Source organism: Pseudophryne corroboree, chromosome 1, assembly GCF_028390025.1.
Source record: "Pseudophryne corroboree isolate aPseCor3 chromosome 1, aPseCor3.hap2, whole genome shotgun sequence".
In the NCBI taxonomy this organism is placed as follows: Eukaryota; Metazoa; Chordata; class Amphibia; order Anura; family Myobatrachidae; genus Pseudophryne; species Pseudophryne corroboree.
Window position 1 is genome coordinate 514,197,949 of NC_086444.1, and position 26,120 is coordinate 514,224,068.

Consider the following 26,120-nt stretch of genomic DNA (forward strand, 5'->3'; position numbering starts at 1 on the left):
TTGTTGGCTGAAACGGGGAAACCGGGGGGAAACCACGAAGTGGTTGGTACTGGAAATCGAATTTGTGCCCCTGAGTGATGAGGTCCCTGACCCAGGCATCTGTGAAAGTCACGGTTCAATAGGTCCCAGAAGTCCTGCAGATGAGCTGGGGTCACGCAGATGTGAGTAAAACCCGTTATGCTCTGGATTTCATAGTGGACTTACTGTCCTGGAGGGAAGTGGACGCTACTGTTCTGCCGTGGCCTCTGGCACCACGAAAATTTGTGAGTTCTCCTCTGGCCCGGCCTCTGAATCTACCTGGGGAACAAAAGAACCGACCGGAGGGCCCAGCATAAGGCCTATGGGCAGCTGAGTGGAGGAAAGCAGACTTGCGCCCTGTAGCCTGAGAGATCCACATGGCCAGTCTGGGCCCGCACAGGACGTCACCTGTGCATTCCATAGCTTCCACTGATCTCTTGGATTCAGCATCTGCTTGCCACTGTTGCAACTAAAGAGCTCTGCGGGCCAGAATCCCTAAGGCTGAGGTCCTAGAAACGAGCGTACATACCTCTTCGGATGCGTCGACGAGATAGATGGCCGACTACCCAATGTGTTCTGCCAGAGGAATAAGATCCTTAGCTGGAAGTTCTTACTGCAGGCCCGCTGCCAATTGTTGTGCCCAGGTTTCAATTGCCTTATTAAACCAGCAGCCAACCATTGCAGGGCACAGTCACACCCGCTGCTGTGTCTATGGACTTTAGGGTGTTTTCCAACTGCCTGTCCAATGACTCCTTTAAGGAGGTGGCTTCTGAGAAAGGCAGAACCATCTTTTTGGACAGATGAGACACAGAGGGATCTACCGTAGGGGGAGTCTCGCATGGCTTTCTGCTTTCAGCAGGAAAAGGGTAGGTGGACAAAAAACTACGGGACACTTGGAATTTTTTATCTGGTGTTTCCAAGCCGTGGTCAGGATTACAGTCAGTTACTCTGACACTGGGAAGGAGGTCTTTGTTTATTCCAAGGAAGGACTGTCAAGCAGGACCCTGGTCTGCTTCTTCTACCTTTAACACTTGGTGCATTGCTAAAATCAATGCCTCTATCCCCTGGGGCATAGACTCTGGGTCTTCCGGAGCCTATTCCTCTCCCATCTCCTGTGTAAATTCGCCCTTTTCTAAATGGGGTAAATCCTCATCTTGTGAGTCATCTGAGTGCAGAACTGAGGGTAACAGTCTCTTTTTAGAGACCGTTGGTAGAATGGGAGGGGACGGGGCCATGACCTTAGTGAGCCCTTCCACTGCTAAGACCTGAGCCCAGGCCGGTTCGGAGTCAAGCTGGCGGATCCTTAACCTGGGGTGATCCTTGAGCCCGTTGCTCAGAATCACAAGCGTCACATAACAGAGAGCTACATGACTGATACTGTGTGAACTTTTCTGCACATTTTGTGCAAATAAAGGTCTTCTGTGAAGCCTTTGAGACTTTTCCAGCCATGGTGTAACACACTGACACACAAAACAACACAGTAGCTTAGTGCACAGTGGTAGGGAGAGACTGCCTTAGAAAGGCTTCAGAGAAGGGCAGAGAGATGAGAGAATAATCACACTTGCCCTAATCAGCGCTGTTACATAGAAACATAGAATGTGACGGCAGATAAGAACCACTTGGCCCATCTAGTCTGCCCCTTTTTTTTACCATATTTTTACCTCAAACCTTATTTGATCTTTATTTCTTTGTAAGGATATCCTTATATCTATCCCATGCATGTTTAAATTGCTATACTGTCTTAGCCTCTACCACCTCTGATGGGAGGCTATTCCACTTGTTCACTACTCTTTCTGTGAAGTAATTTTTTACTAAAATTTCCCCTGAACCTAGTGTACCTCCCTCCAGTTTCAGTGCATGCCCTCGTGTTCTAATACTTCTCTTCATTTGAAGAATGTTTCCCTCCTGGACTTTGTTAAAACCCTTGATATATTTGAAAGTTTCTATCATGTCCCCCCTTTCCCTTCTCTGCTCCAAACTATACATATTGAGATTTCTTAGTCTTTCTGGGTATGTTTTGTGATGTAGGCCATGCACCATTTTAGTTGCCCTTCTTTGTACAGTCTCTAACGTATTAATATCCTTTTGAAGATATGGCCTCCAGAATTGAACACAGTATTCTAGATGAGGCCGTACCAATGACCTATACAGTGGCATTATTACTTCTTTCATTCTGCTGCTGATTCCTCTCCCTATGCAACCAAGCATCTGACTAGCCTTCCTCATTGCTTTTAACATTGCTTACCTGCCTTTAAGTCACTTGAAATAGTGACTCCTAGATCCCTTTCCTCCTCAGTAGTTTCCAGTATAGAGCCATTTATAGTATATTTAGCTTTTGAATTTTTGAAACACAAGTGCATAATTTTGCATTTTTTGGCATTAAACTGTAATTGCAATGCTTTTGACCATTCCTCTAATCTACCTAAATCCTCAATAATTTGTTTTACCCCTCCTGGTGCGTCTACCCTGTTGCATACCTTTGTGTCATCTGCAAAAGCTTACTTTCATGCCATTTGCAATATCACCAATAAAGATATTAAAAAGCACTGGTCCAAGTACAGATCCCTGGGGTACTCCACTGGTAACATTTCTCTCCTGTGCATGCACTCCATTTACTACAACTCTCTGTATTCTATCCTGCAGTCAAGATCTTATCCATTCAACCAACTAAGGGTGTAATTCTGACCTGATTGCTCGCTAGCGTTTTTTGCAGTACTGCAATCAGGTCAGAACTACGCATGCATATGCACCGCAATGCGCAGGTGCGTGGCACAGGTACAAAGCTCTTCGTTGCTCTGTAATGGGTTTGTGCGAAGAATTCATTCGCACGGGCCAGGTGATTGACATGAAAAAGGCGTTTGTGGGTGTTAACTGACCATTTTCTGGAAGTGGTTGGAAAGACGCAGGCGTTCCCAAGCGTTTGCAGGGCGGGTGTCTGACGTCAATTCCGGTCCCGGGCAGGCTGACGTGATCGCAGTGGCTGAGTAAGTCCTGGGCTACTCAGAAACTGCACAAAATGTTTTTGTACCGCTCAGCTGCACATGCGATTGCACACTTGCACAGCTAAAATACACTCCCCGGTGGGCGGCGACTATGCGAACGCAGGACTGCAAAAAAACAGCTAGCGAGTGATCAGGTTTGAATTACCCCCTTAGTATCCAATCCCAAACTTTTGAGTTTATTTAGCAGGCTGTGATGTGGGACAGTGTTAAAAGCCTTACTAAAGTCTAGATAAGCTATATCTACGGCTCCACCTTTATCTATTACTTTAGTCACACAGTCAAAAAAGTCAATAAGGTTTGTTTGACATGATCTCCCCCCAGTGAATCCATGCTGTTTGGGATCCTGTAAATTTCTGGATTTGAGATAATCTACAACTCTTTCTTTTAAAAGTGTTTCCATCAGTTTCCCTACTACTGATGTAAGGCTCACTGGTCGGTAGTGCCTTGCCTCTTCCTTTCTTCTACTTTTGTGCAGTGGGAATATGTTTGCTCTTTTCCAGTCTTCAGGAATAACTCCTGAAGCTACTGAATGGTTGAATAATTCTGTTAATGATGCTACCACCACCCCTTTAAGCTATTTTAATATTCTAAACAAACTTGATGAGGAACAGCAACAGCTGAACCAATAACAGTACTTAACAAGTAACAGTGCAGGAAAACACAAAGCACTGGGTGGGTGCCCAGTTTTCTCTACGGACTACGAGAAAAGGATTTACCGGTAGATAATTAAAATCCTATTTACTCTAACGTCCTAGAGGATACTGGTGTCCATTTAGTAAAATGGGGATGTAAAAAAGCTTTCAAACCAGGTGGAGAGTGCTGAGGTTCCTGCAGAACTGAACAACCAAACTGAAGATCCTCAGAGGCCAAAGTATCGAACTTGTAGAACTTAGCAAACGTGTTCGAACCTGACCAAGTAGCTGCTCGGCAGAGCTGTAAAGCCGAGACACCCCGGGCAGCCGCCCAGGAAGAATCGACCGGCCATGTAGAGTGAGCCTGTACAGATTATGGAACCGGCAAACCAGCCGTAGAATAAGCATGCTGGATAGTAAGCCTGATCCAGCGAGCAATAGACTGCTTTGAAGCAGGACACCCAATTTTATTGGGATCATAGCGAACAAACAGCGAGTCAGATTTTCTGTGGCGAGCTGTCCGTTTTACGTAGATCTTCAAAGCCCTCACAACATCCAAGGACTTTGAAGTAGCAGAGGTGTCGGTAACCACCGGAACCACAATAGGTTGGTTGATATGAAACGCAGACACCACCTTAGGAAGAAACTGCTGATGAGTTCTGAGTTCAGCTCTATCTTCATGAAAAATCAAATAGGGGCTTTTGTGAGACAACACCCCCAGTTCTGACACACGCCTTGCTGAAGCTAAGGCCAACAGTGTGACGGTTTTCCACGTAAGAGACTTCACGTCAACCTCCTGTAAAGGCTCAAACCATTCTGATTGTAGAAACTGCAACACCACGTTGCAATCCCAAGGTGCCGTGGGAGGCACAAAGGGCGGTTGGATGTGCAGAACACCCTTCAAGAACGTCTGACCCTCCGGGAGGAAAGCCAATTGTTTCTGGAAGAAAATGGACAAGGCCGAAATCTGGACTTTTATGGAGCCCAAGCGTAGGCCCACGTCCACCCCTGACTGCAGAAAAAGGAGAAAAAGTCCCAGTTGAAATTCCACCGCAGGAAATTCCCTGTTTTCACACCAAGAGACGTATTTTTTCCAAATACGGTGGTAGTGTTTAGACGTTACCCCCTTTCTGGCTTGGATCAAAGTAAAACTAACCCTGTCCGGGTTCCCTTTCCGGGATAGAATTTGATGCTCAACTTCCATGCCATCAAACATAGCTGTGGTAAGCCTTGATAGATGAACGGCACTTGTTGCAGAAGATCCTCGCGAAGATGTAAAGGCCACGGGTCAATTAAGAGCATCTCTAGTAGATCTGCGTACCAGGCCCTTCTTGGCCAGTCCGGAGCAATGAGAATTGCTTGAATCATTTCTTTTTTTATTCTTTTGAAAATTCTTGGGATCAACGGAAGTGGTGGAAACACGTACATCATCTGGTAAACCCATGGAGCCACCAGAGCGTCCACCGCCACAGCCTGCGGGTCTCTCAACCTGAGCTTCTTGTTGAGATGAGAGCCATCATGTCGATTTGAGGAACCCCCCACCGACATGTCAAGCACCCGAACACCTCCGGGTGAAGGCCCCACTCTCCTGGATGGAGGTCATGTCTGCTGAGGAAGTCTGCTTCCAAGTTGTCCACTCCCGGAATGAAGATTGCCGACAACGCCACAGCGTGTCTTTCTGCCTAGAGAAGAATCCTTGTTACCTCTGACATTGCTGCTCTGGTCTTCGTTCCGCCCTGCCAGTTTATGTACGTTACTGCCGTCACATTGTCCGACTGAACCTGAATGGCTTGATCTTGAAGAAGATGTGATGCCTGTAGAAGGGCGTTGTATATGGCCCTTAGCTCCAGAATGTTGATTGGGAGAATGGTTTCCTGACTTGACCATTTTCCTTGGAACTGTTGCCCTTGGGTGACTGCTCCCCAACCTCTGAGGCTTGTGTCTGTGGTTAGCAGAATCCAATTTTGAATCCCGAACCTTTGGCCCTCTGTCAGGTGAGAAGTCTGAAGCCACCACAGAAGAGAAATCCTGGCTCTTGGCGACAGATGTATCTTCTGGAGCATATGGAGATGCGATCCGAACCATTTGTCCAACAGATTAAGCTGGGCCTTGCGTGAAACCTTCCGTACTGCAGTGCCTCGTAAGCGGCTACCATCTTCCCCAGAAGGCGAATGCATAGATGCACCGATATCCAGGTTGCTTTCAGAACATCCCGCACCATCGACTGGATTACCAAAGCCTTCTACAATGGAAGGAATACCTTCTGTTCCTCTGTATCTAGTATCATCCCCAGGAACGGAAGCCTTCGTGTTGGTTCCAGGTGAGATTTTGGTAGGTTCAGAATCAACCCGTGATCCCAGAGTAGACGAGTTGAGATGACAATGTTGTCCAACAACCTCTTCCTGGATGGTGCCTTTATCAGCAGATCGTCCAGATACGCAATTATGTTCACTCCCTGTTTGCGGAGGAGAAACATCATCTCTGCCATTACCTTGGTGAACACCCTCGGTGCCGTGGAGAGGCCAAATGGCAGGGCCTGAAACTGGTAGTGACAGTCCTGTAATGCAAACCTCAGATAAGCCTGATGAGGCGGCCAGATTGGAATATGAAGGTACGCATCCTTGAGATCCAGAGACACCAAGAATTCCCCCTCCTCCAGACCTGAGATCACCGCTCTCAGAGACTCCATCTTGAATTTGAAAATCCGTAAGTACGGGTTCAGTGACTAGAGGTTTAAAATGGGTCTTACCAAACCGTCCGGCTTCGGTACCACAAACAGGTTGGAATAATAACCTTTGTTGCGCAGATGAGGTCAAATTGGAACAATGACCTGAGTCTGAACCAGTTTTTGAATTGCTTCCTGGAAGTCATACTTGCTTCCTGAGAAGCTGGTAAGCCTGATTTGAAGAATCTGTGAGGTGGGAGTTTCTGAAACTCCAGCCTGTACCCCTGGGTGATAAGATCTTTGACCCAGAAATCCTGGCATGATGTCGCCCATATGTGACTGAAATCTCTTAATCGGGCTCCCGCCTGCCTGTCTTCCAGGAAGTGCGGTCCACCGTCATGCTGCAGGCTTTGAGGAAACAGAAACTGAGTTCTGTTCCTGTGAACCTGCAGTTTCTGGTTTTCTGGGATTACCTCTATTGCCACTGGAGGCTGTAGAAGAACCTCTGGTTTCATTTTTAAATTTGGCTGTCCGAAAGGACTGCAAAGTTGGAGCCGAGTAGGTCTTCCTAACTGGAAAGGGGGGGGAGGGGGGAGTGGGGGGGGGCTGTGGAAGGAAGATATGTAGACTTACCCATCGTAGCCATGGATATCCACGTATCCAGTTCATCCCCAAATAGGGCCTCACCTGTGAATGGTAGGCTTTCCGCGCCCTTCCTGGAATCCGCATCCGCAGTCCACTGGCATAGCCATAAGCCCCTGCGTGCTGACACTGCCATGGCAGTGGTGCATGCATTGAGCAAGCCTATTTATTTTATGGCCTCCACCATAAAATTTGCAGAGTTCTGTATATGTTGTAGGAGTAAAACTACCGCCCACTGGATAAGGAATCTAATCCCTCAATTAGGTTACCTGACCATTTTGCAATAGCCCTAGTGATCCATGCACAAGTGGGTCTTTCGGCCACCCCAGCAGCTGTAAATACAGATTTGAGAGTGGTCTCAATCTTGCGGTCAGCCGTGTCCTTTAAGGAGGCTGCCCCAGGGACAGGTAAGATTATTTTACGTGATAACCTAGATACCGATGCATCAACAATCGGTGGATTTTCTATTTCTTCCTATCATCCTGAGGAAAAGGAAAGGATGTGAGTAACCTTTTAGGGATCTGAAATTTCTTATCAGGATTAACCCAAGTCCCTTCAAATAGGGAATTCAACTCTTTTGATGCAGGAAAAGTAGCAGAGTTTTTTTTTTTTACATTCAAATAAGATTCCTCATTCTCCTCTGTCACCTTATCAGGAATGTGCAGGACGTCTCTAATAGCTTCTATCAGGGCCTGTATTCCTTGTGACAGAGCAGCATCCCTCCCTCCTGAGTCCACCTCACCCTCTTCCGCATCTGATACGTCATCATCAGTGTCAGCCTGCAGGATCTGGGCCAGTGTACGCTTTTGCGGACAAATGGTAGGGGTCTGAGACGCCGGTATGGGAACTTAATCTCTATTCATCAGGTCATCCACAGACTGCCTTAAGTATTGCGTCGCTCTTTCATTATGGGATAAATTATTTGAAATATTTGAGATCATCCCTTTAATGGAATCCAACCATGCTGGTTCAGACCCACTAGCCAGAGAATATGTACTATCCTGAGTACACTGTAGTGATCCCCCTGACGAAGAAAGACACTCTGCCGTGCATGAAACACACTCCTTGTCTGACATTGTAAACATGAAACACACGCACACACACACACGCACACACACACACACACACACACACACACACACACACACACACACAGAGTTAACCCATACAGAGGGTCTCCAGGAAGACACATAGTATATAGGAGCCAGCCACACCGCGCTCTTAGTGCTAATGCCAAGCTTAGCTGGTCGCAGACTAAGGGGGTCATTCCGAGTTGATCGCTAGCTGCCGTTGTTCGCAGCGCAGGGATCAGGCTAAAAATCGGCACTTCTGCACATGCGTATGGTGCGCACTGCGCATGCGTGACGTACTTTCACAAAAGCCGATGCCGTTCTACACAAGCTCGAGCGACGCTTTTCAGTCGCACTGCTAATCGTTGAGTGATTGACAGGAAGTGGGTGTTTCTGGGTGGTAATTGACTGTTTTGGGGGAGTGTGCTGAAAAACGCAGGCGTGCCAGATAAAAAAGCAGGAGTGGCATTGGAAACGGGGGAGTGGCTGGCCGAACACAGGGTGTGTTTGTGACATCAAAACAGGAACTAAATAGTCTGAAGTGATCGCAAGGTTGGAGTAGGTCTGCAGCTACTTTGAAACTGCACAATCTTTTTTTGCAGCAGCTCTGCGATCCTTTCATTCGCACTTCAGCTAAGATACACTCCCAGAGGCTTAGCGTTTGCACTGCTGCTAATAACAGCTAGTGAGCGAACAACTCGGAATGAGGGCCTTAGTACCCTGATAGGGGCTTAGTACTCTAAAAACGCTCCCCCCCCCCTTACTATGACCCCCCGGTACCACTGAGGTAAGCTGGAGTCCTTCTGGAGAAGCTGCGCTTCCCTGCCAGTCTGTCTGTGTAGAACTGCAGAGGGAAAATGGCGCTGGTGAGCCGCTCACAGTGAAGCCCCGTCCCCTTAATGGCGCACGGTCTTCCCGGTTTTATTTTTACACTGGCTGAGGTGTTTTAGATGCCTAAACAGTGGGACATAGCCCCTGTAAGTGTATTTGCCAGTGTGGGTACTGTATAGGATGACTCAGCTCGCCCCTCATAGCGGTGCAGCCTGCGCTGATCTGAGCCTGGGGACGCAGCCTGCTTCTCAGCGCTGCGCTCCGTACCCTCATGCTGCCATAATAGCCGGCGACCCGCTAACCGGGATGCTGGCATAACACTCACCACTCTTCTTTCTTCTGGCTCTGTTAGGGGTGGCGGCGTGCTGCGGGAATGTACGCTTGCCGTGGTGGGGCTTGCGAATGGTTCCCTCAGGAGCTCAATGTCCTGTCAGTGGGGAACAGGACCATTAACCCTATAGGAGGTTGGGCCGTTCCCCCCCTAAGTCCAACGATGCAGGCAGACTGGTGTCAACCAGACCTGCTTGAAAATAACAAATAGAAAATAAATTCAGAAAACTCTTCAGGAGCTTCCCTAAGCGTGACCGGCTCCTCCGTGCACATTTTCTAACCTGAGTCTGGTAGGAGGGGCATAGAGGGAGGAGCCAGTGCACACTATCAAATTCTTAAAGTGCCCAAGGCTCCTAGTGGATCCGTCTATACCCCATGGTACTAAATGGACCCCTGTATCCTCTAGGACGTAAGAGAAATAATTATTAAGATGATCTGCTATTACTGTACTTTGTCTCCCTCAACAAGACTCCAAGTCTCTGTCTTTAATCTTATTATTCCGCCTTTTGTTTTTCTCTTTTCGCGTATATACCTAAAAAACTTTTGCCTCTTTTACCCACTAACTGGGCCATTTTCTCCTCAGCTAGTGCAGATTAAATTACCTTCTTAAGGGGGGTACGCATGGAGGGATGTTCACTTAATTTCTAAGCAATCTGACTAGATTGCTTAGAAATGAAGAACACATTGCACCGTGTGTAGGGGTGCCGGCGATAGCGATGCTCGACACCGCACTTCGCCATCGCTGGTGCTAGATTGACCAGGCACAATCTAGCACATTGCTCATTTCACCACTGTGAATCGCGCTGTGTGCTGAGCGGGGGGAGAGATGTGTGTTGAGCGGTCTGTGATAGATCGCTCAGCACACATCTCTCCCCGTGTGTACTGACCTATAGTCTCCTTCTGTCTAACAACATAGGCCCTCATTCCGAGTTGTTCGCTCGGTATTTTTCATCGCATCGCAGTGAGAATTCTCTTAGTGCGCATGCGTAATGTTCGCACTGCGCATGCGTCAAGTAACTTTACTAAGAAGAAAGTAATTTTACTCACGGCTTTTTCGTCGCTCCGGAGAACGCATTGTGATTGACAGGAAATGGGTGTTACTGGGCGGATGTACGGCGTTTTAGGGGCGTGTGGCTGGAAACGCTACCGTTTCCGGAAAAAACGCAGGCGTGTCTGGAGAAACGGTGGGAGTGCTTGGGCGAACGCTGGGTGTGTTTATGACGTCAGCCGGGACCGAAAAGCACTGAATTGATCGCACAGGCAGAGTAAGTCTGGAGTTACTCAGAAACTGCTAACTCGGTTTTGATCGCAATATTGCGAATACATCGGTCGCACATTTAAGATGTTTAGATTCACTCCCAGTAGGCGGCGGCTTAGCGTGTGTAACTCTGCTATAATCGCCTTGCGAGCGAACAACTCGGAATGAGGGCCATATATCTATTTGTCTTCATTATTTTGTGTCTGCAATACTTGATACTTCTTTCGCAAACCACACTGGTTTCCTTTTCCTTGTGTTTTTTCCTAACACTTTTGCTACAGAAGTCTGTTGCCTTTAATATTACACTTTTTAATGTTTCCCACCTCTCCTGCACTCCTTCCAAGTTCCTCCACCCTGCCACTCTGTTGGCAGTGCTAAAAACGCCAGGCACCGTAATGCAGTAACTAAAGTGACAGTAAAACTTCAATTACCCTTGTATGCTCTCCATACAAGTGTATGTGAAAACATACTGGGGAAGACTGTCCTTGCACTATCTGTATGAACAGCGCAGCTCACCACAGCATCAGCTTCTGGATGGATGCAGGGATCACTGGAGAGTGAGACACTGTAATGGCCGCCGGCATGTGCTCTGAGAAAGCGCCAGGGCAGCTGGGAACAGGGAGCTGACTCTTGGAGTTGCAACCCCCCTTCCCCTGCTATGGCGCCCATTTTAAAATCTGAATGTGGCTCCCGCGGACTGCTGCAATGTATCCTGAGTAAAAAAATGCTGTGGTTGTATGCCTGGTAACCCCGACTAATCGGGGGCCAGACGAATACTCACAAAACTGCCAAGGCTGGCTGGTGGCGGTTTTGGCTAGGAGGGACCACGGCGCGCGCTGCCTGCAGCAGCGCCTGGTACTACCCCAGAGACAGTGGTCTCTTGAGCAAGGGACCCCTGCACGAACCGCAAGCAGTTGTGATAGGGTCCCCTATAGTGACAGCCGGCATCCGGTCTACCAGGATATCATATGTATTCCCTACAGATGTGTCCCCATATACTGGGCAGTAGTATACAGATTTTCGCAGACACAGCGAAAAGCCACTCACGGTATACTAAAGACACTAGGCTGTGACTTTAATCACACAGGAATTTGTTTTTGCACAGGTACAAAGTCACAGATGAAGCACAATGGTACCCAACGTGAGGGAAATCATGGATGCTCTCGTTAGAGCTCCTTTTACACAGATTAAGACTAAGTTGCAGATAAAAGTACAAATGTTGCAAGCCGCAGTGGTCAGTATACAGCAATGCATTTTTTTGTTTCTATGTGTTTTAATTTTACGCTCAGTGCGGCCCAGTCACACGGGAACTGACACACTGAGAGGGACTACTTGGAGCGACTGAAGCGAGAGTAGGGGAGCATAAGGCATTCTTTATGCAACAGCTAGGTTAAACGTTGAGGCTGTAGGAAGGGTTGGCCCTATAAGAGTTATGTTGCCCTCCACCCCATTTTTTTTCATAGTAGGATTTACATTTGATCTGTTTAGGCTATAAGGTTTTAATGGGAGAGTTTGGCCTTGATATCAGTAACAGCACCCTTTTCTTATGGAAATCCTTCTATCCTTATCATTTGTTTGTAGTGTTGCTTGTGTTGTGGGGGAAAGAATGGAAGTTTTAGTTGATTGGTTATGTGCACTCTTTTAATTTAATCATATCAATCTGTCTCAGCTGGGAAATGACGCAGCCCATCCAGGTATTGCTTCCCAGGAAAGTTGATCACCAATGAATGATCTGCATGCATGTTCTTGTTGTATTTTAAGTCTGTTCTTTGTGTCCACCAACATACTAACGTTAATTTTCAGAAATTGCAAGAAATTTAATTGCATTATATCAAAATAAATTTGACCTAAATGAATCCCAACTTTGCTGGTCTGTGTCCTTATTTTTACCTAGGTATGTTAGAGCTAATATAAGTCTTATGAGTAACCGTGGTATCAATTGCTAGGGAGTTTAACAAAGGACACATCTGTGCACTGATGTCAGGTTCATGATTTAGAATTAAACAGAACCTGATGAAGTACAATGACAAACATGCTGCTCATGGATTAAGCCCATGGCTGATTAAAGATTTAGTAGATTCTTGTGGTAAGTGTAAACGGTTACAGGGAAAGATACACCTTCATGCTGATGGCGCCATTTTTCAAACCCAACAGAATCATTTATTACTGGTACTAATAATAATTGAAATACTGATTTACTTAAATAAACTGTGTTTGGCTGAGGTCAGAGCATTTTATTTTGTTAACATAAACTCATGTTCATCCATATGCACCTTATTTCATAGCTAATAAGGGGGCCCGGTTACTAATCCTTGGAGAGACACAGTGGAGAAAGACAAAGGGGGGTCATTCCGACCTGTTCGCACGCTGCCGTTCAGGTCACTACTGCGCATGAGTATGCACCAGAATGAGCAGGCGCGTCGTACGGGTACAAAGCGGTTCGTTGCTGAGCGATGGATTTAACGAAGAACCCATTCACACAGCCGATCGCAAGGAGATTGACAGAAAGAGTGCGTTTATGGGTGTCAACTGACAGTTTTCTGGGAGTGTTTGGGAAAACGCAGGCGTGTCCAAGCGTTTGCAGGGCGGATGTCTGACGTCAATTCCGGGACCTGACAGGCTGAAGTGATCACAAGGGCTGAGTAAGTTCAGACCTACTCAAACTGCACAAAGTGTTTTTGCAGAGCTCGGCTGCACATGCGATCACACACTTGCAAAGCGAAAATACACTCCCCTATAGGAGGCGACTATCTGATCGCAGCACTGCAAAAAGTAGCTAGCGAGCGATCAACTTGGAATGACCCCCAAAGTACCAACCGGCTCCTCTTATTTTTCAAACACAGCCTGTAACATGATGGTTAGGAGTTGGTTGGTTGGTACTTTATCTCCATCAACTTTATCTATCTTCAAGACTTAAGGGCCATACAGACTGGTGGGAGATGTGGAGGGAGATGTGTGCTGAGTGGTCTAGCACAGACCGTTCAGCACACATCTCTCCCCCCGCTCAGCACAGTGCAATGTGTGCTGAGCGAGGGGGGACGGACTGGGGGCCCGCTCATTTCACCCAGTGAATCTAGCACCAGCGACAGCGACGCGCGGGACCACGCATTGCTGTTACCAGCACCACTACACGCGGAGCAACGTGTTTTTAATTTCTAAGCAATCTAGTTAGATTGCTTAGAAATTAGGTGAACATCGCTCCCTTCTTCATGTTCCCTTCTTTAGTAAATAGACCAACCCAAGGTCACTCGAGTGCTCACATCAGGAAGAGATAAGTGTGATAATATTGTACATGTGACCTGTCCCCTAGAGTGATTATGTTAGTGAGGACAGTGCAGCACGTAACAGGGGCAGTAGCAAAATGTGAGATAAATACATAGAGATAACTAAAAATATGGGCAGCATACATATAATAGGCACAACTAGTCTATGTATTTTTTTTAGTTTAATTTGTTTTTAACTCACATAGTGAATAGCAAAATATGACAATACCTGACATGCTATAATAACTGTTCTGAAGATGGAAAAACAGATCTAATCATGCCAGTGCTTCTACTGTATGTTGTAGAGGATATTGCTGGAACATCTTTCCTGTTGTCATTCATGTCTTTGTCTTTCTGCTTGTATCTGCTTCTCTGTTTCTGCTAAGAAAGCAGTATATGGGAGATATGGCTTTGAAGAGAGATAAAGGGCCTAATTCAGCATGGAACGCATCTAAGATGCGTTCACATGCCGAAGCCCTTCTGGAGTGTGCGCACACGAAGAAGCCAAACTGCGTGTGCGCACACAGTGAGATATAATGGCATCTAACAAATGCGAACGCCTCTACCTGACTGACAGGCAGAGGGGTTCGCGGGGCAGAAGGAGGCGTCGACTCGACATTTTTGAGGCAGCAATGGGGGGGGGGGGGGGCACAGTCCAGACAACTCAGGTGTGTCCGGACTGTTTGATGGCAGCCCGTGGCGGCGGCATGATGCCTAGCTGTGAAGGCCGATGGCTACACGCCATGTTTAGGCAGCTGTGAGCCTACCCTCAACATGCGAGTGCTTCGCTGCTTAGCAAAGCGTTTGCATGTTAGCACGGGGGGGGGGGGGCAGCATGCGGGGCGGACTTGCCCTGTGCTGGGCGTCCCCCCGCATGCTAGTGTAAAGTGTTATACAACCCATGCTGAATTAGGCCCAAAATGCAGAAGCTGCCCAGTTACTGTAGATGTTCATTGGCTGTTTTGGACAGCTTCTGCACTTTATCTGTCTCAAATGCTTGATACATCTCTCCCTGAGTGTATATTTAATAATTTCCCTATTCTATAACATTACATACATCTATCTATAAAAATCTATATATAATATATGTGGGCTTCTCCGGGTATATAGGTAAGATTGTTTTTAATGTGTGTTATTCACCTTGACAAAGTGGCAGGACGGCCCCAAAACGTTTGTATGTTGCTGTGAAACTTTTGAATACACTATCGTTTGGATTAAGACTCTGAGTGCTGCTATCTCTTTTCTACATTGTCCTTACCATTATATGATGGCACCAGAGCATATTGAGGCTGTGGGGAGTGAGTGCTGGTCCATGGAAAATTGTTATATAATATATGTATATATACATATTATTTTTATTTTTTTACCTGTGCCAAAACTCTCTTCTCCACACAGGGAACATCGTCCTGAGTCCATTAGGTTTGCAAAATATTTCCAGCCAGTGGGCGTTTCATAGACAGGAACTTTCATTGATTTGGCAACTCTACAATGTAAATGTCAGAAATTGCACAAATAAGAGTTAACATTCAGTCATATAATTATTCATATCATACATTATACTATTATTTAAAATGCTGATACATTTGCTTACCTAATCTTGTACAAAATGTAAACATTATTACAGGTGAGTGCAAAAACAAAAAATGATTATAGCAGGCGCCCTGCTCAGTAGAACCCTATAAAGCAGACAAGTCCAAACTTTTGTCTTGGAGTACCATATTAGGAAAATTACTTAGGACAAAGAGACACAAAGTTTTTTTCTCGCAGTAAGCCTCCCAGCAATCAGGTAAAGGTTCTTATTAGGGGTTCTACCATAACACGTGCCATAAAGGCATCGTACCTCCTTAATATGATCATGGCCCTAGAGCAGTGGTTCCTAAACGCGGTTCTCAAAGAACTCCAACAGTCCAGGTTTTAGGGATATCCCTGCTTGTGCAAAGATGGTATAATCAAACTGACTGAGGTAATAATTACACTTAATACACTTACCTGTGCCGAAGCATGGATATCCTTAAATCCAGGACTGTTGGGGTGCCTTGAGGACCACGTTTGAGAACCACTGCCCTAGAGACATTGGCCCAAATGTATTAAGCCTTAACAAGAGATAAAGTTGAGACGCATAAGGAGTAATAAATGACCAGCCAATCAGCTCCTGTCATTTTTCAAACACAGTCTGTGACATGGCAGTTAGGAAGCTGATTGGCTGGTCATTTATCACTCCTTATGCGTCTCAACTTTGGGGTCTACTTACTATGCCTTGGATAAAGATAATGTGGATGGAGATAAAGTATCAGCCAATCAGTGTCTATCTGCCATGTAACAGGCTGGGTTTGAAAAATGACAGTTAGGAGCTGATTGGCTGGTACTTTATCTCTGTCCACTTTATCTCCATCCAAGGCTTAGTAAATAGACAATCAATCTCTTCTTACGGCTTAATACATTTCAGCTATTGTTCTTTGCTACTCTTGTCCTCCGTGCCAGAATAGGGCATGGGTTTACTGATTTGTTCCAGAGGATGAATCACATCCAAGACTATAAACTAATTTAGCTTTTTCATTAAAGCATGGTATCTGATGACTGTTGCTGTCTCAGAAGGAGGACTGACGCTTGCAGTAACTGTTACTTTTCAATAACAACAGAGCAGGGACAAGGGAGGACAGCGGTGGTGATAGTGGTACAAACAGATTAACGGGGGAACAAGAAATGGCCTATGGGAGGAGCTGATATGTCTGGGCATAAGCAGCAGCTCCATATCAGCCATTTTGTGCCACAGTGTTTCGCTCTTTAGTAGAAACAGCAAAGTTGAGGGTCAGCCGGTAAGGGGAATGGTTTTTTGCCCCCAAGGTTGTTTTGGGGCCAACAGTCAGTGTGCTGGATTGCAGCAGATGGCAGACCACATTTTGATTCTCTTGCTAAAAAGGGTATTCCTAGATTTCCAGTGTCCTATATAAAGCCAGAACTAGAGTCCAATTCACAACCAAGCAAGACATATTGGTAGTTGCTACTACCGTGTATACACACATGAGAGGTCACTTAGAGATGGACATCAGTTCCTGGCTTTCGCGTAAGATAGACATTTCTGCACTGCTCAGAAAATTGCATACAGTATGACTACATCCTTATATATACATACTTGTGTAACTTTACATGCATTTCTCTACATTAAGAGAGGCAGAAGAGAGGTGAGCAAGAGTAGGCTGAGTACAGCAAGGGCATGTTGAAGTCATAATAATACAATCAGATATGAAACATTGATAGATACTGTACTTCTGTTAGGAGAGGGGTATCTCTTGCAAGTTCGATATGCAATGATGATGATAGCCATTTGAAGCAACACTGGGCAAGAAGAGGAGGATTGGCCCTACCAACAGGAGACGAGTACTGGTTAGTTCTGACTCAGAGTTAAGACTTTGTTGAACTGATCATCAACTAAGATTGTTTGTGGATCCTGCCACTTTGTACGCCTGCCAAAAGCGAGGAGACTTTGGACTGGGCCCCTACCTTGCTGGATGAGGAATAGAATAAGGTCCTCAGAGGACACAGTGAATATAGCCCCTTTTCAAATGGGTTGGGTAGCGTGGTGAACCTCTTTGTACTTGTTCATTGAATAGTTTTTATTTTGCTATACAGTTATAATAACTACAGTTGCTTTCCTAAGTGATTGTGAATGCCTACCTGGTGCCTTAAATTAGCACAATAGGCTGCCTATGGCCAAAACATCTATTTGGAGTGGAAAAAGAGCTAAAAATTACCTGCTATCCTCACAACTCTGTATTGCATATTTTGCCAACATCACACTGGATGCCAAAACCACTTGTCCTCCCAAGTAATAAAAAAGCAATAAAAAAATAATAACTTGGGAACTGAACTGAACACATGGGGATGGTCTTGTACATGTTTGATGCACTCCTTAGCGCAGAGATTCTCAAATGCGGTCCTCAAGGCACCCCATGGGTACATGTTTTAAGTATATCTATGCTTGGCCACAGGTGACTTAATTAGCACCTCAGTCGATTTGCTCTGTGCTGAGCCATGGTTATACCTAAAAGCTGGACTGCATAGAGGATTGCGTTTGAGAACCTCTGCCTTAGCGGTTTAAAACTAATTTTTACAAAGTGAAAAAAAGTTTTCATTACTCTTCTGAAAACTGGTACAAAATACAAGTTTTAAATATAAAGTACTACTAAGGAACATAAATCTTAATGTACAGTATGTGATGTTGATTTTTGGGAAACATATTCAAGAAAGGAAATAATCATGTATTCTGACAGTCTTTTTATGTCTCATAGGTATGAATACACTCATTATTTTATTGCCAACCGACGTCAGACCTCAGAAATGGGTGTAGTATGTTATGCCGGCGGCCAGGATCCTGGCAAGCGCAAATGAGCCCCTTGCTGGGCGAGCGCAAATGAGCCCCTTGCAGGCACGGTTACACTTTTTATTCTCCCCCCTAAGAGGGAGAATAGTTGTCAGTATGCCGGGTGTCGGGCATACTGAATACCGCCCCTCAGAAATATCAAGAAACAGCACTGGTGTCAGTCCTGCTGCAAAAAAACACTTACATTTATTGTTAATGACTGCAAAAACTTTTCTTTTACTCAGTGTATTGCTACTGTAGTAAATTAATTCTTTTTTATGCTCTTACAAATTCAAAAATCTTCTTGTAATGTGGGCAATAATGTTTTTAGTATATTTTTGCATGTATTTATATCTGGTCATGGCTGTGTACACTCACCACAAGCAACCTTCACTGTTATGCTAATTTTGTTCTAACAATAATTAATTGATTTCTAAGTAAAATGTAAAACGTAAAAAATTAAATATCTTACACAGCGGCTAGTAATAACAGTAATAAATAAGAAATATTAAAACATCATTATAAGGATAGATAGCAGGATGCTATTATATATAAAATCACTGCAAGTTTGCTAAAATCTATCAACCTCTTCTGCTGGGTAAACACAATCAGATCCGATAAATGCTCCAATTTAACAGTGCGACTATCGGATCGGTGTGTACTTGTATAAAAGAGCATTTATAGCTCAGTGTGTGCTATCTTCAGACCTCCTAACAGGGGTGTGGTATGGTATGCCGGCGGTCAGGCTCCCGGTGACCAGCATACCGGCACCAGGAGCCCGACCGCCGGCTTACCGACAGTGTGGCGAGCGCAAATGAGCCCCTCGCTGCGCTCGCCACGCTGCGGGCACGCAGGGGAGTCGTGGACACCCACGAGGGAGAATAAGTGTCGGTATGCCGGCTGTCGGGATTCCGGCGCCGGTTTACTGTGCGCCGGGATCCCGACAGCCGGCATACTGAAGACCACCCCCTAACAGGTTCGATAGGTCAGTCTGCAGCACACCACACCCTGACCTCCTGATCTAACTATTGCAGGAAAGTTAGAAGTTGTTTATTGCTTGAAGGAATTAAGTGATAGGTCAAGTCACATAGGGGGTATCCAATTAGCCACGCTTAATTACCGCAACTAATTGTCTTGCCTGGGGTTATCCAATTAGCCCCCTGTAAAGCTCACACCGGCTTTTCTGGGATTTTGTTTCTCCTGCCTCAGATAGGCGAAACCAAATCGCTGGAAACAGGTATATGTTTCTACTGAAAACACACAGGCTCACTGTTCACTGTTTTTGGGAGATAATGTATTTTTTTTACAGGCAACCAAATTGGATAGCGGGTGATACATCAGGAAAAATGGCGAAAAACAAAAATTTTTGTGCCCAATGTTTTTTCACCTGTAATTGGATAACCCTTATTGAAACAATGCATATGTGTAAATGCAAGCATATGACTGAAAACATCTTACTCAGGGTATGCAGTTATACTGTCCACATTCACAATGTCGACACCGTAATGATTAATGTTTCTGAATGCCTACAATCAGAAAGTCGTCAACTTTGTTAATGTCGACATGTCCATTGACAAAAATATACATGTCTACATTATAAACATATCAGCATTAAGTTTAGGGTTAAGCCAGTGGTGTACCTATAATGGGTGCTGTGTGTGTGGTGCACCCATTTCTTTACTACTTACCTCTCCAGAGGCCCACATGCGCAGTAGGGAAAACTGCCACGAAAATGGCCATTGCGCCATTTCCACCAGAGATCTGTGCATTCGCAAGTAAACTCTAGCATAGCGCTAGAGCAGGGCTGGCCAAACCAGTCCTCGAGATCTACCAACAGGTCACGTTTTCCAGGTCTCCTGGAGATCTCTAGGCTTGTCAGTTAGGAATGAATGCAGCACATCTTAATTGGTAATGACTACACCTGTGTACTAGTTAGTTGGTCTGGAAAATGTGAACTGTTGGTAGATCTTGAGGACTGGTTTGGCCAGCCCTGCGCTAGTGGCTACTAGCGCTCACACAGAGTCACAGACTAGGCTGCCAGCTTGAGAGAAGGGGGCCAGGACAAAGGCTTCACACTGGCCTCCCCTTTTCTAAACACGCCACTGGCGTGTTCACATAAATGCACCTCATGTTGACCACATAAGAGACACCTACTGTATGCGCCTATTTGGAGGCGTGTAGCTTGTGGGTGCTTGACCCCTAATGCAAAATACGAACTGATGGTATTGATAATTGTCGGCCTCTTCTGAATCCCTCACACTTATGCTAATACTATAGTAACATTAGTGCTTCTTTCCTTTGCCATGGTGAATTTTTACCAGTGATTAATAGCCACTGCCATTTTCTGGAGAAAAAAAAAGGTAAATTAACACCTGGGTGGCAAAGTCAGGGGTGGATTAGGAGGCAGAATCCAGGTTGTTTTTTTTCAAAGTTGTCTATGGTACTTTTTACTATTGCTTACTATTATTAGCGCATGCTATCCTTACCGAGCTGGGCATATATTATGTGTATGACCAGCTCTGCTAGCTAAATAAAATTTACCTTTTTCCTGGGGTACATTTTGTGCTTGCGATCTAGATGGCAATTCTGCCCAACTCAAAATGGGGTACGCGCGACGTACTATTACAATGAACGATGTAGTTTCACACAGTGTCTAGCGAAGCTTTTCAGTCACACTGCTGATCGCAGAGTGATTGACAGGAAGTGGGAGTTTCTGGGTGTCAACTGACCGTTTTCAGGGAGTGTTTGGAAAAACGCAGGCGTGCCATGAAAAACGCAGGCGTGGCTGGCCGAACGCAGGACGTGTTTGTGACATCAAAACAGGAAATTAATAGTCTGAAGTGATCGCTAGCGCTGAGTAGGTTTAGAGCTACTCAGAAACTGCACAAAAAAAAATTGTAGCCGCTCTGCAATCCTTTCGTTCGCACTTCTGCTGAGCTAAAATACACTCCCAGTGGGCGGCGGCATAGCGTTTGCATGGCTGCTAAAAACTGCCAGCGAGCGATCAACTCGGAATGACCACCTAAACCCGAGGGTTACCTTACTTTTAAATAAAAAAGCAGTAAAGGGAGCGGGAAGAGAAAATGTTTTACTTTTATTGGTTTTAAATTTGAACTGCATGTTTTCCTTAGAGACTGAGCTCCGGACAGGCAGTTTATTTTGCCTGTAGCCTTTCACATGTTAAGATCACAATGACAAATTCTGCAGACTTTATATTTTTCTTCAAACATCTGCATGACAACCAAAAAAAATAATCATTTTGTGGCATTGTTTTGTTGTGATTATTTTTAGAACAGCTGTGCTTTGCTGTACCTACTTGAGCTATTATGTTATTTCACCAGCAAGTCACGCCCCATGAATCTTATTCCCGCAAGGGTATTACAATAAATAGAACCACATGTGGAAATAAAATACAATTTCCTCTCATTTATAAAACTTCCTTCCAATTTGCTGGTCTGCTTTAGTCAGATTAAGGGTAAAGGACACAAACTAAGATAATGAAATCAAATAAAACCATGTAGAAACAATTCAAAATATTCATGGACTATGAAAAGAATGATTGTAAATTTCCTATATTGAAATTCCAGTGTGCAGAACTAAATCTACCATTTGGGTAACCCTCTGTTAAGTCCCCAAGTATCTTACTGTACATGCAAACTATAGTAATATAAACCCCACAGAAGAATATCTTAAATCACTGATATGTAGGAGAATTATCTATACAGCTGCCTACACTAAGAAAATGCATTTCTGCCTAATATGACCTCTCACATAAGTGATCACGTTTTCCTCTGTTCCTGAACATCATTATTAATATAAAAGGTGCCACAAAACTCCACAGCGCAGGACAGTCAATATAACAACTCATACATAAAACAAATGAAACATATAAAAGAATGGTGAAACCGTGAGAACAAAGGAAGAGAGGGCCCTTGTCAGAGCTTAGTGTCTGGATGTAAAGACGATGCTAGTATCAGGCGGGTTTTAACTCTGAAATTGAAAAGTTGGAGGAAATTCTAAACAGAGTAGGTAGTCCCATAAATGGGTATCTCTCAGCAGAAGACTTAAAAGTGGGAGTGAGATGTGGTTATTAGAGAGTAGGCTGGTCAGAGACAGGTCAACAATTCCGCGAGGTACAATATTCTGTGACAAGGTCAGAGATGTCTAAGGGTGAGGTGTTTATGAGAGCTTTGACTGGTGGGTCGCCAGGAACAGACACAAAGCTGGTTCATAAGTGGGTGCTGTAGCACAGCGGCTGCAACTTAGTATGCTGTGGCTGTGTTAAATTATGCTAAAGCCTCAGGAGGCATCTTAAGTAAATAGATGCCCACAGCGAGCCTGTCTGAGACGCTGCTGCATCCGAAGACACAGCACCAGATCCCTCTGTGAGAACATAAGCCATGTGAATAACCCTAAGGTTACTCAGAATGCAGACACTGGCCTCAGCACATCAAACACTCCCCCGTGCGGCCCCTGCCACGCCCCCAAACAGACGTCAATCAGGTATACATGGTGTTACACATTAACATATGTAGTATTTCACTTGTTTTTTTATATTGCTGTAGAAAGAGACTGTCATGTCATGGAACAACAGGGTAGTAATAATAGAGAGGAGGAGTGGTACTGACAACAACACAGCAAAAAGACTGGGAGGGTCAGTGGAGAGAAAATGACAGAATTAAGATGAAAGTTGCCATGAAACTGAGAAACTGTTGTTCACAACTAGCAGCTACTTAAGGTTCAAATATGCAGTGACTTGTACCCGCTTTCATTATATCAAACTGGCCATCTAAATTGCTCCGTGTGCAGTATAAAGGCCTTTATTCATGGGCAGATCTGGGGAGAGATGGTGCTGAGCGTGCGGGGGGGACGTGGGGGGGGGGGACGTGGGGGTGCTCATTTCACCCAGCCAATCTAACACCAGCGATAGCTATCGCTGTGGGAGGTACACATGGAGAGATCATGCTTGCAATCTAAGCAATCTAGTCAGATTGCTTACATCATCGCTCCGTGAGTACCCCCCTTAAGCATTTTAAGAATATATTAATAAGCTATAAATACTGAGAGCAAAGAGGATAAAGGAAAAGAAAAACCTGTACCTACTCCCCTTATTATAATACAGAGAAGGCCTGTGCAAGGTTTCTCTGCACCCTAGGCTTCAGCCTACTGCTCCCAACCACTACCAATACCCACTCCCAAGTCCCTCTGGTAAAAGTGTGCCTCATAATTTCCAATTCACCGCCTGCATTGAGTACACCAAGGATGTTTCTTTCAGAGACAGCCTTCATTTTCTGATAGGCACCCCCCAGAGATTCCAGCACTCTAGTCAGCTGCATAAAGTTGCCTAATGGTTGAGCCAGCCCTCCATATACAGTAGGTAACGATGGAGATAAAGGGCCTAATTTAGAGTTGATCGCAGCAGCAAATTTGTTAGCAGTTGGGCAAAACCATGTGCACTGCAGGGGGGGGAGGGGAGGAGAGAGATATAACGTGCAGAGAGAGTTAGATTTGGGCGGGGTGTATTCAAATTGAAATCTAAATTGCAGTGTAAAAATAAAGCAGCCAGTATTTACCCTGCACAGAAACAAAATATCCCACCCAAATCTAACTCTCTCTGCACATGTTATATCTGCCACACCTGCAGTGCACATGGGGGGTCATTCCGACCCGATCGCTGGCTGCAATTTGTCGCAGCGCAGCGTTCGGGTCGAAACTGCGCATGCAGCTATCGTTACCTAGCGATCGCCTCTGAGACAGAGGCGGTCGCTAGGTGGGAGGGGGCTGAACGGCGGCGTTAAGCCACCGTTTAGGGTGAGCGGTCCGGCCAACGCAGGCGTGGCCGGACCGTTGGGGGAGCAGTCCGTGACGTATCACGCAGCCGCTGCGGCCAGCGGGAGCGACGAGCAACTCCCAGCCAGCCGCAGGAGCTGCGCTGGCCGGGAGTTACTCCTCAAATAAAAAGGCATCGCCTCTGTGCAATGATTTTGTATTTGTGCGGAGGGGCCGGCACTGACATGCGGGGCGGACTAGCCCTGTGCTGGGCGTCCCCCCGCATGTCTGAGTTAACGATCGTAGCTGTGCTAAACTTAGCACAGCTACGATCAACTCGGAATGACCCCCATGGTTTTGCCCAGCTGCTAACAAATTTGCTGCTGCGATCAACTCTGAATTACCCCCAAAGTGTACGGAAATAAAGTACCACCCAATCAGCTCCTAACTACTATGTCACAGGCTGTGTATGAAAACAGTCAGTTAGGAGCTGACTGGCTGGTACTTTATCTCCATCCAAAGCTTAGTAAATAGACCCCTTTATCTCTATTCACTTTATCTCTCTCCAAGGCTTAGTACATCTACCCCAAAGAGACATGAATATTTTTTGCATGGCACAGACCTCTTTTGCGCTTTCTGTTTTAGTAAAAACATTAATAGATGTTAATAATTTTAAGAAAAGTTATGTCTTCCCTTCACAGGAGCGAGGTTTAATTGTAGAAAGTGTGCTATAGCTGCGATATACCAAACACTGGGGCAGATGTATTAACCTGCAGAAGGCATAAGGAAGTGCAAGGTGATAAACGCACCAGCCAATCAGCTCCAATATGTAAATTGACAGCTAGGAGCTGGTTGGCTGGTGCGTTTATCACCTTGCACTTATCACTGGTTTATCTCTTCCTTATGCCATCTCCAGGTTAATACATCTGCCCCACTATTGCTTAATGCAAAATTTTCATGATGCGTTCTGAGATAGTCAATGATATTAAAAGGGTAAAGAATGAGCATTTTGGATGTATTCACACTCTACAGCAGGGATGCAGTCAAAATGCTGACGGTCGGGATCCTGGTGTTCGGGAGACCAACGCCAGAATCCTGATGTCCGGCATACCGACACCCGCCCCTAATTCCCACTTGATTGGTGGGTTCACGCCACTAACGGAGTGGGAGTAGAACCTGTGGCAGTGCAGTGAGCCCGCAAGGGGACTCGCTGCCGGTATTCCAGCAGACGGAATGCCACTGTTGGTATACTGACATCCTGTCTGCCGGTATATCATACCTGACCACTACAACATGACTACAAAGCCTTTTTATACCTGTAAATACAGGAGACTGTCCACACCTGCTGCTTCCCTTTACATGAAAAGGCTCATATAAACTAGAGATGAGCGCCTGAAATTTTTCGGGTTTTGTGTTTTGGTTTTGGGTTCGGTTCCGCGGCCGTGTTTTGGGTTCGAACGCGTTTTGGCAAAACCTCACCGAATTATTTTTGTCGGATTCGGGTGTGTTTTGGATTCGGGTGTTTTTTTCAAAAAACCCTAAAAAACAGCTTAAATCATAGAATTTGGGGGTAATTTTGATCCCAAAGTATTATTAACCTCAAAAAACATAATTTACACTCATTTTCAGCCTATTCTGAACACATCACACCTCACAATATTATTTTTAGTCCTAAAATTTGCACCGAGGTCGCTGTGTGAGTAAGATAAGCGACCCTAGTGGCCGACACAAACACCGGGCCCATCTAGGAGTGGCACTGCAGTGTCACGCAGGATGTCCCTTCCAAAAAACCCTCCCCAAACAGCACATGACGCAAAGAAAAAAAGAGGCACAATGAGGTAGCTGTGTGAGTAAGATTAGCGACCCTAGTGGCCGACACAAACACCGGGCCCATCTAGGAGTGGCACTGCAGTGTCACGCAGGATGTCCCTTCCAAAAAACCCTCCCCAAACAGCACATGACGCAAAGAAAAAAAGAGGCGCAATGAGGTAGCTGACTGTGTGAGAAAGATAAGCGACCCTAGTGGCCGACACAAACACCGGGCCCATCTAGGAGTGTCACTGCAGTGTCACGCAGGATGGCCCTTCCAAAAAAACCTCCCCAAACAGCACATGACGCAAAGAAAAAAAGAGGCGCAATGAGGTAGCTGACTGTGTGAGTAAGATTAGCGACCCTAGTGGCCGACACAAACACCGGGCACATCTAGGAGTGGCACTGCAGTGTCACGCAGGATGTCCCTTCCAAAAAACCCTCCCCAAACAGCACATGACGCAAAGAAAA

The 26,120-nt window shown here is 45.6% G+C and overlaps 1 protein-coding gene across 1 annotated transcript in view; it reads right to left on the minus strand.

Moving 5' to 3' along the window:
• Positions 1-26,120, minus strand: part of PGM5 (phosphoglucomutase 5) — a 338,082-nt gene that overhangs the window by 128,681 nt on the left and 183,281 nt on the right. Inside the window, exon 7 of the mRNA XM_063913924.1 lies at positions 15,079-15,194. Within this exon, the coding sequence (XP_063769994.1) occupies positions 15,079-15,194 (116 nt within the window). The remainder of the gene's footprint in view (positions 1-15,078; positions 15,195-26,120) is intronic.